Source organism: Mytilus galloprovincialis, chromosome 9 (assembly GCF_965363235.1).
Source record: "Mytilus galloprovincialis chromosome 9, xbMytGall1.hap1.1, whole genome shotgun sequence".
NCBI lineage: Eukaryota > Metazoa > Mollusca > Bivalvia > Mytilida > Mytilidae > Mytilus > Mytilus galloprovincialis.
The window spans coordinates 88,154,764-88,167,183 of NC_134846.1; the positions used below are offsets into that span (position 1 = coordinate 88,154,764).

The 12,420-nt window shown below is 32.4% G+C and overlaps 1 protein-coding gene across 1 annotated transcript in view; it reads right to left on the bottom strand.

Moving 5' to 3' along the window:
• LOC143046286 (uncharacterized) overlaps positions 1 to 12,420 on the bottom strand; it is a 54,744-nt gene that overhangs the window by 3,690 nt on the left and 38,634 nt on the right. The window contains exons 13-21 of the mRNA XM_076219378.1: positions 11,685 to 11,905; positions 10,198 to 10,428; positions 9,392 to 9,848; positions 8,211 to 8,350; positions 6,623 to 6,856; positions 5,839 to 6,027; positions 3,210 to 3,370; positions 1,766 to 2,468; positions 747 to 876 (exon numbers count right to left, since the gene is read on the bottom strand). Coding sequence (XP_076075493.1) covers positions 747 to 876; positions 1,766 to 2,468; positions 3,210 to 3,370; positions 5,839 to 6,027; positions 6,623 to 6,856; positions 8,211 to 8,350; positions 9,392 to 9,848; positions 10,198 to 10,428; positions 11,685 to 11,905 — 2,466 coding nt within the window. The remainder of the gene's footprint in view (positions 1 to 746; positions 877 to 1,765; positions 2,469 to 3,209; positions 3,371 to 5,838; positions 6,028 to 6,622; positions 6,857 to 8,210; positions 8,351 to 9,391; positions 9,849 to 10,197; positions 10,429 to 11,684; positions 11,906 to 12,420) is intronic.

A 12,420-nucleotide genomic window follows, 5' to 3' on the forward strand; every position in this document is an offset into this window, starting at 1 on the left:
AGATGAGTTTATGTTTAGCAAATATTTCAAAGTTTTAGGGTCCTTCATTTTGCCTTCAATCTGTGCCAATTTTACTATGTAGTGTCGTCCACAATCATGTTCTACATCGGAAAAAATACACGCACTCCGTTTCTTGAAAAGGTCAAACATAAACTGTAGTGTGGCAAATGGGCCTATATGCATCGTATTCTTTAGAGTTTAAACTTATACTAAAATGCTATACTACCAACAGATTGTTTAATTGATCAGTAAGACATAATTACTGCAATAAAATCACGTGACAAAATGACGATAAGGTCAATTATAAGAACATCGTATCAAAAAAGAGGTGAAAGATATCAAAAGCGACATTCAAAATCAAAAATTGGGAATGAACTGACAACCCGGTGATACTTCTTATTCGGTAAGTTATATTGTCAAAAAAAGAGGGTTGGATTGTAGTTACGACAGTTGAAACATATCCGTGGTCTTATAATATAAAAACAGATATTCTATAAGTTTCAATGATGATCATATGGATTTTTGTTTTCTTTATTGATGACCGGAATGTTTAATAGTTTTCAACCAAAAGGTGAACAATCAAATCAAATTTTTAAAGGTGTAATTCAATTTTTTTTTTTATTGAATATATGATGTTCTATAATGAAGTCATACCAGCGTATTACTTCAATAGTTTAAATGAAAACGGAAAAGGGGAAATAATGAGGTTGAACAATAAATAGGACTATGGAATTCAAAAACTTTACCTAAAAGATATGAAAATGGACTTGCTGCACGTCTTTTCGTCTCCATAAGAAGTTTCTCTCTGTCGTATTTTCCAGTTTTTTCTTTATAACTCTTTACAATCCAAGAGAATACAAGCGACAGCAGTATAATCTAAAACAAAAGTGAAGTTTCCAAATAAAGGTAACTACATTTACTTTTTATCATGAGTTATACTTGTCCTTTAGTTTATATAAAATAATAGAAGTATTATACTCCATATCCTTATTTGATATATAATATGTTAAATTAACATGTACACATTGATTTAAAATTTTTATTTCTGTTTAACTAAAAGAAATATTAGATTAACTTTATAATGAAAAGATCCGAAATATTGTCAATTTCCCATTACATAGCGCTAACAAACTCTCTCGTCCATAGTAAGACGTTTATATATCACTATTTATGCATTACGCTCGTTCATGTTCAACTTTACGGACTTTATTTGCACAACTGTGATCCTTACATAAAAACTACCCCACCAAAATAACAAGGAAGAATGAATGAAAACGACGCTATATGAGTAGTTACGGGCACTTTTTTTGAATTGTCTGAAATGTTCATACTGTGGCCTTTTTTAGCTAGATTAAAGTGTTTTTTCGAATTTGTAAATAAGGCTATACAATTAGATTCAAGCTCAGAAGCGCAGTGCCATAAATATTTGACTGAAACATTAAAAGATTAATGGATCGAATGTATCTACATACAGATTAATTCTTTGTTCAAATGGTGTGTTTAATGGACACGAAACTTCGATACATTTTACGATCAATTTTCGTCAGATGTAACTCTTCACTACATTATTTTAAAAATATACGTATATTTCTATTTCATATGGGTATTTTATCTATTTTAACATTGTTGATTAATGTATTCGATATCTGTTGCTTTTAATTTTTGTTACTGGAATCAGAACACATGAATCATTTCATAGCTAAACACTGTTGTACGAATGGTAGTTGACGATTATATGAGTACTGCGACACCTGGAATATTTTACCTTAAGTGGATCAACGAGGAGCATTGATTCGATGAATGACATAAAGAAACATAGCAGCCATTCCTCTGACTTCGTCTTTCCCCATTCCATGCTATACAGAATTAGAAAAAATCCTGATGTAAAGACGGCTAATGTGACTATTCCCCATGCTACATATCTACACCAAAACGGAAGTGAAAATTGAGTGTCGTCTATAACATCTGCTTTAGAATGGGTTTCCGCATCGGTCTTGTCAGTGGGTTGAAGTGTCATATCCTGGACTTCGTTAGTATTTGGTAAAGGCTTCTTTGCGCTTGTGTTACGATGTCTTGAACTTCTAAATATATAAGATACTAAGAATATTGGAGGTGCCGCAATCATTGCACTTATAAGTGAAATGTATATCCCAGAAAGTGATAATTTGATTGGTCCGATTGAAAATTGACTTCCGGTATTTTGTCCATAAAACATTGCATTTGAGATCATAGTGAGAAACAACAATGTCAAACAACAAGCCATTCGTTCTATCCTTGTAAAATTGCTATCTTCAGGGCGAATTGCAACCGATAGCCATAAGTGATTGTCTGTAGTGTTTTGTCTGGTCTTTTCGTGAAATAAAAATGAGAATTTGTGTTTATCCAACTTATCAGAAACAGGAATGGCACAATCAATGCAGCCATCATCGTGGTCCAAAGACAACCATTGATCACATATAAACGTATACCTGTCAAAAAGAGAACATTTATTAATTGATTTTTACGGAAGCACATGTAATTTTGGTAAACATTTGTGTCTCCATAATATTAATAATAGTTTGCATTGGATGTTTTTGTCACTTTCTAGGTACCGACAGTCTTACTACGTTCCTATATCTAGAAAAGTTTGCTTGTTCTTGTTTGTAAAGTAAATACTATTTATAAATAAAGACGATAGTAGTCCACTGTTGTTCAATATTTAATAAACCGATTTGATTGTTTTTAGGTCTACTATTTTCAATGAGCTCCTTTCTGGTACATGAGTAAGGTTTCATTGTATAAACAATTTATGTTCGTTTAAGCCTGGCGAATCAACCCACGAAGGGGAAGATAGTTATCAAAAGTACCAGGATTATAATTTTAAACGCCAGACGCGCGTTTCGTCTACATAAGACTCATCAGTGACGCTCAGATCAAAATAGTTAAAAAGCCAAAAAAATAAAAATCAACCCACGAAGGGGAAGAGTAAGGCAATTTTAATTTGAAATAAATTTCGGAATTTGACTGTTTATCATTTTGCATGAACTGCTTTTGTCGTCTCTTATCAATCCTGCTTCACAAAATCATTATAAAAACACAACACAATTATATATGTTATTCATCTTTATCAATATGCAGGTGAAAACTCTCAATGATACCTAAATAGATGTATATTTCTATATAGCCTTTATCTATGATAGGAGAGAACTTAATTAATTGGTAAGCTTTACCTCTCACTGGTTTGTACATCTTCTAGCATTATTTTATTAAGATACCATGATGCTGAATTTCCTTGTCCACTATTATCATGCCAAATTTTCAATACCGTTGGATCATTTATTGGTTTAGAAACGCTCATGACAAATTTCCGGATGCTACCAACACCAAAACCCTATAATATAAACAAAACCACTTGGTTAGGCCGACAAACTAATGATTTTTCTGTTGCTTTCGTTATATAATTATATTTTAATCATTTAAAGAACTTGTGGTGGTCAGATTGTTGAACTGCTTCCATTTAAAAAGAAAAATCACAAAAAATACCGACATCCGAGGAAAATTAAAAACAGAAAGTTCCTTATTAAATGGCAACGAAACAATATTTTATTGATCTCTTATATACGGCATTTTCATATATTAATATGTTACGTTCATGTATGTTTGCTGCAATGAAGTCGTTAGATCAAGGGTACGGTGAGAAGAACGACTTCCATCGACCAATGTATTTGGTGGTCCGATACGGATTGTTTTAATAAATGTGTGTTTGCTTGTTGTATACATAGACATAAGTATTAAATTATCTTATTACACAAATTTATATAATTATGTTTAAAATTGAGAAAGGAAATGGTGAATATGTCAAAGCGACAACCACCCGACCATAGAGCAAACAACAGCCGAAGGCAACCAATGGGTCTTCAATGTAGCGAGAATTCCCGCACCCGTAGGTGTCCTTCAGCTGGCCCCTAAAATATGCATAATAGTACAGTGATAATGGACGTCATACTAAACTCCGAATTATACACAAGAAACTAAAATTTAAAATCATACAAGACTAACAAAGGCCAGAGGCTCCTGACTTGGGACAGGCGCAAAATTGCGGCGGGGTTAAACATGTTTATGAGATCTCAACCCTCCCCCTATACCTCTAGCCAATGTAGAAAAGTAAAAGAATAACAATACGCACATTAAAATTCAGTTCAAAAGAAGTCCGAGTCTGATGTCAAAAGATGTAACAAAAGAAAATAAATAAAATGACAATAATACATAAATAACAACAGACTACTAGCAGTTAACTGACATGCCAGCTCCAGACCTCAATTAAACTGATTGAAAGATTATGTCTTCATCATATGAATATCAGGTACAATCCCTCCCGTTAGGGGTTTAGTATCATACTATCATAAAATATATGAGAAGAACATAACCCGTGTCATGCCAACAACTGTTTTTTTTTAGAAGTAAATGTGTTTAGTTCCGATGCAAAGACCCTATCAGTGAATCAATGTTAAAGCCAAAATATGCAATCTTTAATGACCTGACAACAGTATCGTAACTATATCCCCTTTTAATAAGTCTATTTAAAGGTTTTGTTAGTTTCTGAGGAGAATACTGACATTTTTGTGCTTTATAAAGAATATTTCCATAAAATTTTGGATGTGAAATACCTGAACGTATAAGATGTCTGCATGTTGAGTTATATTTACGAATTATTTCCTTATACCGGTGATAAAATTTAGTAAATGTTTTGACCAGTTTGTGATATCGAAAACCCTGGTGTAATAATTTTTCAGTAATACATAAATTTCTCTCGCTAAAATCTAATACATTGTTACATACACGAGCGAATCGTACAAGTTGAGATATATAAACACCATAAGATGGTGACAAGGGAACGTCACCATCTAAAAATGGATAATTAACAATAGGAAATGAAAAATCATCTCTTTTATCATAAATTTTTGTATTAAGCTTCCCGTTTATGATATAGATATCAAGATCGAGGAAAGGGCAGTGGTCATTGTTATCATTAGCTTTATTTAAAGTAAGTTCTACAGGATAAATTTCTTTAGTATACATACTGAAGTCGTCATTATTTAGAGCCAATATATCATCCAAATATCTAAAAGTATTGTTAAATTTTTGTATCAAATGTTGTTTTGATGGGTCTTTGCTAATTTTAGTCATAAATTGTAACTCATAACAATACAAAAACAGGTCCGCAATAAGTGGTGCACAGTTAGTCCCCATTGGAATTCCAATAACTTGACGATATACGGAATCTCCAAAGCGAACAAAAATGTTATCAAGTAAAAATTCAAGTGCATAAATAGTATCAAAGCATGTCCAATTGACATAGTTCTTTTGTTTATTGCTACTAAAAAATGATCTAAAAGAGTTTGAACATATGTACTCGCATTCCGACTTTTTAAATGCCCAGTTAATTAGGGATGTGAATTTTTTCTTAATAAGAATATGAGGCAAAGTGGTATATAGGGTAGAAAAATCAAAACTTTGAACAGATTCAAAATCACCAATATATGCATGCAATTTATCAAGTACTTCCAACGAGTTTTTGACACTCCAAAAGTAATTAATTCCACTATTTTCAAAGGCCTTATTTGAACAATTTATTATCAGGTTTTTTATTGTACCAAGTGTACTAGTAAGTAAAACAGACAATTTAGTAGTTGAACAATGGCTGGAAGATGAAATAAATCTATATTTGTAAGGTTTTTTGTGCAGCTTCGGAAGCCAGTACATAGTTGGGACTTTCATTGTGTTTGGTTCTGCTTGTAAAGAAGTAGCTAAAAGTTTATGTTTGTTACAGTTTATTTACACGTATAAACGAATACTCACTCGATGTGTTTCGTCATCTAGTAGTCGTACATCTGGTTCATAAAAATGGCTTTTCTTAGGTTTTCCATCAATTATCATGAAACCTATTCTTGATTTTGTTCCAGCATTTCTGTGTAGTCCTGTGAACACCGTCAGAATGTACAAGTAATCGTCGTAAGGACCGTTGTCACTCAGGTATGATAAAGCCCACTGGAATAGTTTCATTGATTAATCAGTTCTATCTAATCTTAAGGTTGGTATTTTTTCGGTTTAAAACATGAAGCTACCTTTTATATACAACGTTTAAATCAGACCCCTTACTTTATTTCTTTTCAATAAATGGACAACTATAGGTAACTGAATGGTTGTATTTGTTGTTGAGGAAAATGATGTATTACCTATGTTTATTTTATTCATTTAATAATAATAATACTTATGCATGCATAAAGACAATACTTTTAAAGCTGATAAATATTTTCTTCAGTTGTTCCCTTTGGAGCAAACTAATGATGTATGGATGCTATCATCATTGAATGGGATACATTTAAAAATTTGTACTTAAATGTAGATGAGGTATATATAGGATATTTGCTTTGGATGGATGGTATAGCTTATAATTCGTAACTCTTTGTGTCTCTATTTTGCTTAAAAACTGTGGTTTTTTTTTTACACAAATCGGCATACACTTTGGATGTAATTATTTTCTTTGACATTTTATTAAAACTGCCGATTACATAAAATTTTATACAATCTTCATGTTGTACAATACTGTGTCAACTATTTTATAAGTAAGCTAACGCATTACCCTTTCATGGTCCTTTTTGTCCTGTCTGAATGCCCATACACACAACAAAATATACAACAGTACTAGTGATACAACTGTTGCAAACACCGCTGCATTGTTTTTCAAATCAAACTTATCAAAAACGCTTCCAAAATCTATCATGTTTGGAGGCACATAGAAAGTAGTGGCAAAACTGTTTCCGGGTGGACTGGTACATTCACAAACAGTCTCATTGATGGTTGATGCAGCAGAAAGCTAAATAACAAAAATAACAGGTGTAGAAAACATTATTTTATATACACTAGGAGAATATGTCCGTCAGAAGCAGCTAAGACCACAACATCTTTTTATAGAGTGTACTGCTTGATATTTCGTTTTTTGTATGATATATTATAGTCTGTTGCTTGTTTTGTAGTCTGTTAACATTGTTTGCATTTCATGTTGGTTTTAACTTAACTTATGAAGTTGCTTTGTTTTGGGTCCTTCTACCTCGAAAATTTTACATTTCATAAGATGTATGCAGTATTGTAATAAAACCTTCTTTAATAATTTTCATGACGCCTCTTATCACTTTTTTTTTATTAACTCCATCATTGCTATAAAATAAAAATAACTCTGAAGAAATCTGCTTCTACCGACGTGCTGGATGAGTCTATTAAGCTTGGCACAATTCGAGAACTATCGAAATACGACTATACAAAGAAAATTTAGTGTTGTCTGCAACTATAAATAATCACAATTCTTTCTTATCGATATTTGAATGCTATATAGCAATGACATACGTGTACGTCAGCAGAAACAATATAACATAATACTAAATTATCTGTCTAAATTCAGAACAAAAATAGTAATACTTGTTTGGTATTCAAAACAAAGTATAGAAGGGCTCTAATGCTATAAAAAAAAAAATCATTAACAGAAGGAAAAATTGAATTTGAAAAGAATTTTAGGATTTATATTTATTCGAACTATTTTATTTGTAAATAATGTCCATTGTGAAAAAAATATTTATCTTTGAGACAATGTATTGGTTTTTAAATAACGTGTACATGTAAATTGGAATATTTTTTATAATCTGTCACGATGTTGTACTGTACACGAATATAGCCTGCATCTTTGCAATCAAAATATCTTTCAAATCGACTGACCTAACTGAATGATTAACCAGATTTCTTGCTTTTTAACGTCACATGTTATAAATGCATTTGAAAACGACATAAATTATGAATTGATGATATGATACTATTTTAATGAAAGACTAACAAATGCAGTGATTATACTCTAGAATTCCTCTGAAATTTGGAACTATTTAGACGTGAACTTTCACAGACACAGCTGTGTCAGTCGAGTTATTGTGTACAATATTGTTAAAAAAAGGTAATAAGATTTATTAAATGACACAATGTGTATGCTAAAGTGAGAGTACTTTCTTTGTCTATAGAATATGTATATATACACTGAAGTTTGCAATGAGTCCTATAACGAGCTGCATGATCATAGGCTATTGGTGTAACTTTACAAATAGGGGATATGAATATGACTTACTGAATCTCAAGTTGAAATAGGACTACATTGAATACAAAAGACAATGGGGTCATCAAAGTCATACCTGACAAGATGTTTTGTTCCATTTCTGCTCTACAGTATCCCATACTCTACAACCAACCGTAGCACCAATTATTTCATATTCAACAATAGTAGTACTCAGTGATCGCCTTCGTCTGGTTAATGTAGGGGTTGACGATCTTTCTGTTATAAAAAAAAAAACAGCATTGTTATTTCATAAGTAAAACAAAGATAAACAAATGTTATAATGGGTATATCAATCAAATAGAGAATGGAAATGGGGAATATAAAGAGACAACAACCCGACCAAAGAGCAGACAACAGTCGAAGGCAACCAATGGGTTTTTCAGCGCAGCGAGAAAATCACGCACCCGGAGACGGTCCCCAGTTGGCACCTATATAAAATTATGAACTAGTTTAATGAAAATGGAAGTGCCACTAAACTCCAAAATATATAAATTAACTAAAACTAAAGAAACGTACAAAAGTTACAAAGGTCAGAGGCTCCTGACTTGGGGCAAGAGCAAGAATGCTGCGGGGATAAACATATTCCATTATCACTGAACCAGTTTATATTTGTTTAGGGGCCAGCTGAAGGACGCCTCCGGGTGCGAGAATTGTTCGTTGCATTGAAGACCTGTTGGTGACTTTCTGCTGTTGTCTGCTCTATGGTCGGGTTGTTGTCTCTTTGGCACATTCCACATTTTCATTTTCAATTTTATTTGTAAGATCTCAACCCTCCCCCTATACCTCTAGCATTGTGTCTAGCCATAGTAGAATAAAACGCATAACAATATACACAGTAAAAGATGTATTGGTTTCGTCTAGTGTTAACAAGTTTTACTGGCATCTACAAGGCACGGCCTTGTACATATTATAATTTCAGTATAGGAATTTATCTAAACATAATCAGATGTGGTATAAGTGCCAAAAAGACAACTTTTCATAATAGACCAAATGACTTACACCGGCATTATAAAATACCAAAAAAACATATATCGTTATGAAAAATATCAGCATTATATTAACAATGTATGCATATATATACAGTACGTATCCAGTATCCTGCCTTCTGTCTGAATTCTTCTCTTTTTCGTTTTCTTTTTGTTTTGATTTTGAATTTTTCAAATCAGATAAAAACATTTATAACATTCATTTTAGCCCTAGAAGGCAAACACAGACTTTAACAACCTTTCTTTTCTGTTTGTTTAAAAATTAATATACCTTTTTGAACAAGGACTCCAACATACACATTTGTTGGAGCGGTGTATAGGCCACTGTCAAGTATAACTTTTATTTCGCTGGTTGATAACCAGTCGCTGGAATTTATAATTTTCTTCCAGTCATATTCGTCTTCCGTTGGAGGTTCTGTCTTCCGAATGTAAATAGTGTGATTAAGGTGGTCAATGGCGTTATTTATACTGATTATCAAACTGTCTGCAGGTGTCTTCCAGTACATTTTATACGACAGCATCTGTGAAGTGGCTTCATTTTTGTCTATAGGAATGGCTATATTTATAGTTTTTCTTGTTGGTACTAAATCAGTATTTTGCAGTTTGATTTTAGATGGTATTGCTGAGTTTGTTGTATTGCTATCTCCGACTGACACTGTTACTGTCTTAGATGATATGAACTTGGACTCCACGTCCCAAGAAAAAGGTGTGTGGTCATATAATGTTACCTTTAAAGAAAAGTTGACATATTTGGTGACATCGAGAATTATGTGAGGCATTATTTAACAATATCAATACTACTCATATAGAAACAAGAAATAACTGCATCTACAATAAAATAATGTCTCTAACATTATAAACACTGAATAACAGCAAGGGATCATATTATTATGTTTTATATAATTTACATTTATTAATAACACCCATCAAGATTTAGATTTACTAGAAATCATACATGTTGTATATATGTTTGATAGAATTAACAAATAAAAAATTAACAAATATTTAAACACAATGAAAACCCTTTAATTGATGTTGATCATGTTGATCTACGGTTATTCCGAATAAAAAATGTACCTGAACAGCTTGCTCATCTGCAGACTTGGAATCAGATTCGACAAAATTTACATCTACTTCATTGTTCTGAAACCCATTCTGAATCAACTCCGCTATCAGTTTTTTATCTTCTGTTGAATTGATGTGTCCATTTTGAACGTAAACAGGCATCTGTTTACGATAGTTCAGTCTCTGGAGCACGTGACCTAAATCGGAAATACTGTCCAATAGTATTTGAACCTGGGTTTTAACCTACATATAGAAATCATTTAACAAATAACGACAAAATAAAAAAAGAGGATAGAAAAACACGATATTTACCATTAAAAAGAGGCTAGAAGAATGTATATGTCATATCTTCTCATTGTGTTCAGTTCCAATGACTGACAAGTTTAAACTAAAATGATTGATAAATATACAACTTCAAAGGGCTACGCCTAATTTTTCTAGTCCGAGTTTTAGAATTAAAGGCAAAATCTCATTTACATTATATTTTGTTATCTTTTATTTATTTTAATGTCATTATTATTCATGATATTTCTATCGGATTATTGCAAAATTCAATGACAGTTTTTTCATTTGTTACAGCGCCTCATACCAAGATTCCGATAAATAAACGTATATAAGTTTTTGCGAGGTTTGGCATGCCACAAAACAAGGTTCAACCCACCATTTTTTTCTTTAAAAATGTCCTGTACCAAGTCAGGAAAATAGCCATTGTTATATCATAGTTCGTTTCTGTATGTGAAACATTTTTACGTTGTGTTTCCGTTGTGTAGTTTGTTTTCTCCTATTTTTGAGTGTGAATTCACATTACTATAAGACGTGTCACGGTACTTTTCTATCCCAAATCCATGTATTTGGTTTTGATGTTATATTGGTTATTCTCATTGGATTTTGTCTAATGCTTAGTCCATTGCTGTGTGTGTTACATCTTATGTTGTGTCGTTGTTCTCCTCTGATATTTAATGCGTTTCCCTCAGTTATAGTTTGTTATCCCGATTTTGTTTTTTGTCCATAGATTTATGAGTTTTGAACAGCGGTATACTACTGTTGCCTTTATTTACCCCAGTGTAAATCATCTTGTCGCTTTTGGTTAGGACTTTAAGAACACTGACAGTTAAAGTTCGTAGTATAGACACCAATCTTCATATTTATAAGAAATTACATATAAGAAATGTTCACTGTTGATTAACGTTCAATCATTAGATGGTAATACTTTTATGAAGAAAAAGACTTGGCAACCTTTCAGTTTCTGATCCTTATGTTTTTGAAATTTTGTAAATTTAAGAGAAATGGTGTTAAACCATTGTAATGGTTGAAATGTCTTCCAAAATTAATTTAATTACTGTACAGATTTTTTGAATTATGAGTTGTATATGCTTCATCGTGATGGTGATAACTTTTCGCTGTGAGAGCAATTGAGCACTCAAAATGTTTTTGTATACCATATGTAATACATCTTAACTGTGTACGATAAGTCTGCTATAATTATGAACTTCACTTACAATATCATTTTTAAAATCAGCATCCAGTTCATTTTTCATAGCGACCTGTGAAGCAATAAATGCTCTTTCTACAGGAGTCAGATCAGCGTCGTTTGGTTCAGATAATTCCTGTCTGCTGGAGATATCCGTCATTATGGTATATATATCCAATGTTGTTGGTGTATCCACTGATGTTATGGGTAATATGGCTTCCAACGCATTGTTCAGGACCCTAAGCATACCTGAAACAATATATATCTATACATAACCCACTCGAGAAATCAAAATGTTTATCATGACGACATCTCTGCTTCCAGATATTAAAGCAATGTAAAGGATATCAAATGTTCATGAACATGACGGATATTCTTACTGCAATGGTTAATTTGTGTTAAACTATTAACTACTGCTACGTACAATATCATTTGATTGATTATTTGATTGATTTTTCGTACTTTAATGCCACTTTCAAGCACTGCATTTAGGCTAACTTGTGGCGGTCAGTTTTTATTTGTGTTGGAAGCCGTAGTGCCCGTACAAATACATCGACCTTTGATAAGAAAAATGACAATCCTAGTCAATTAAGATTTGAGTCGAGTGCACCCGCACAAGTGGGTTTCGAACTCACAACAACAGTGTTGTCTGGCTAGCGATTACAGTAGTAACTACTTAGTCCACTCGACCATCGAGGCCCTAAATATAATTTGATCAAGGATTAAAGTTACAGAATTAAACAGAAATTAAATAAATCTGTTCT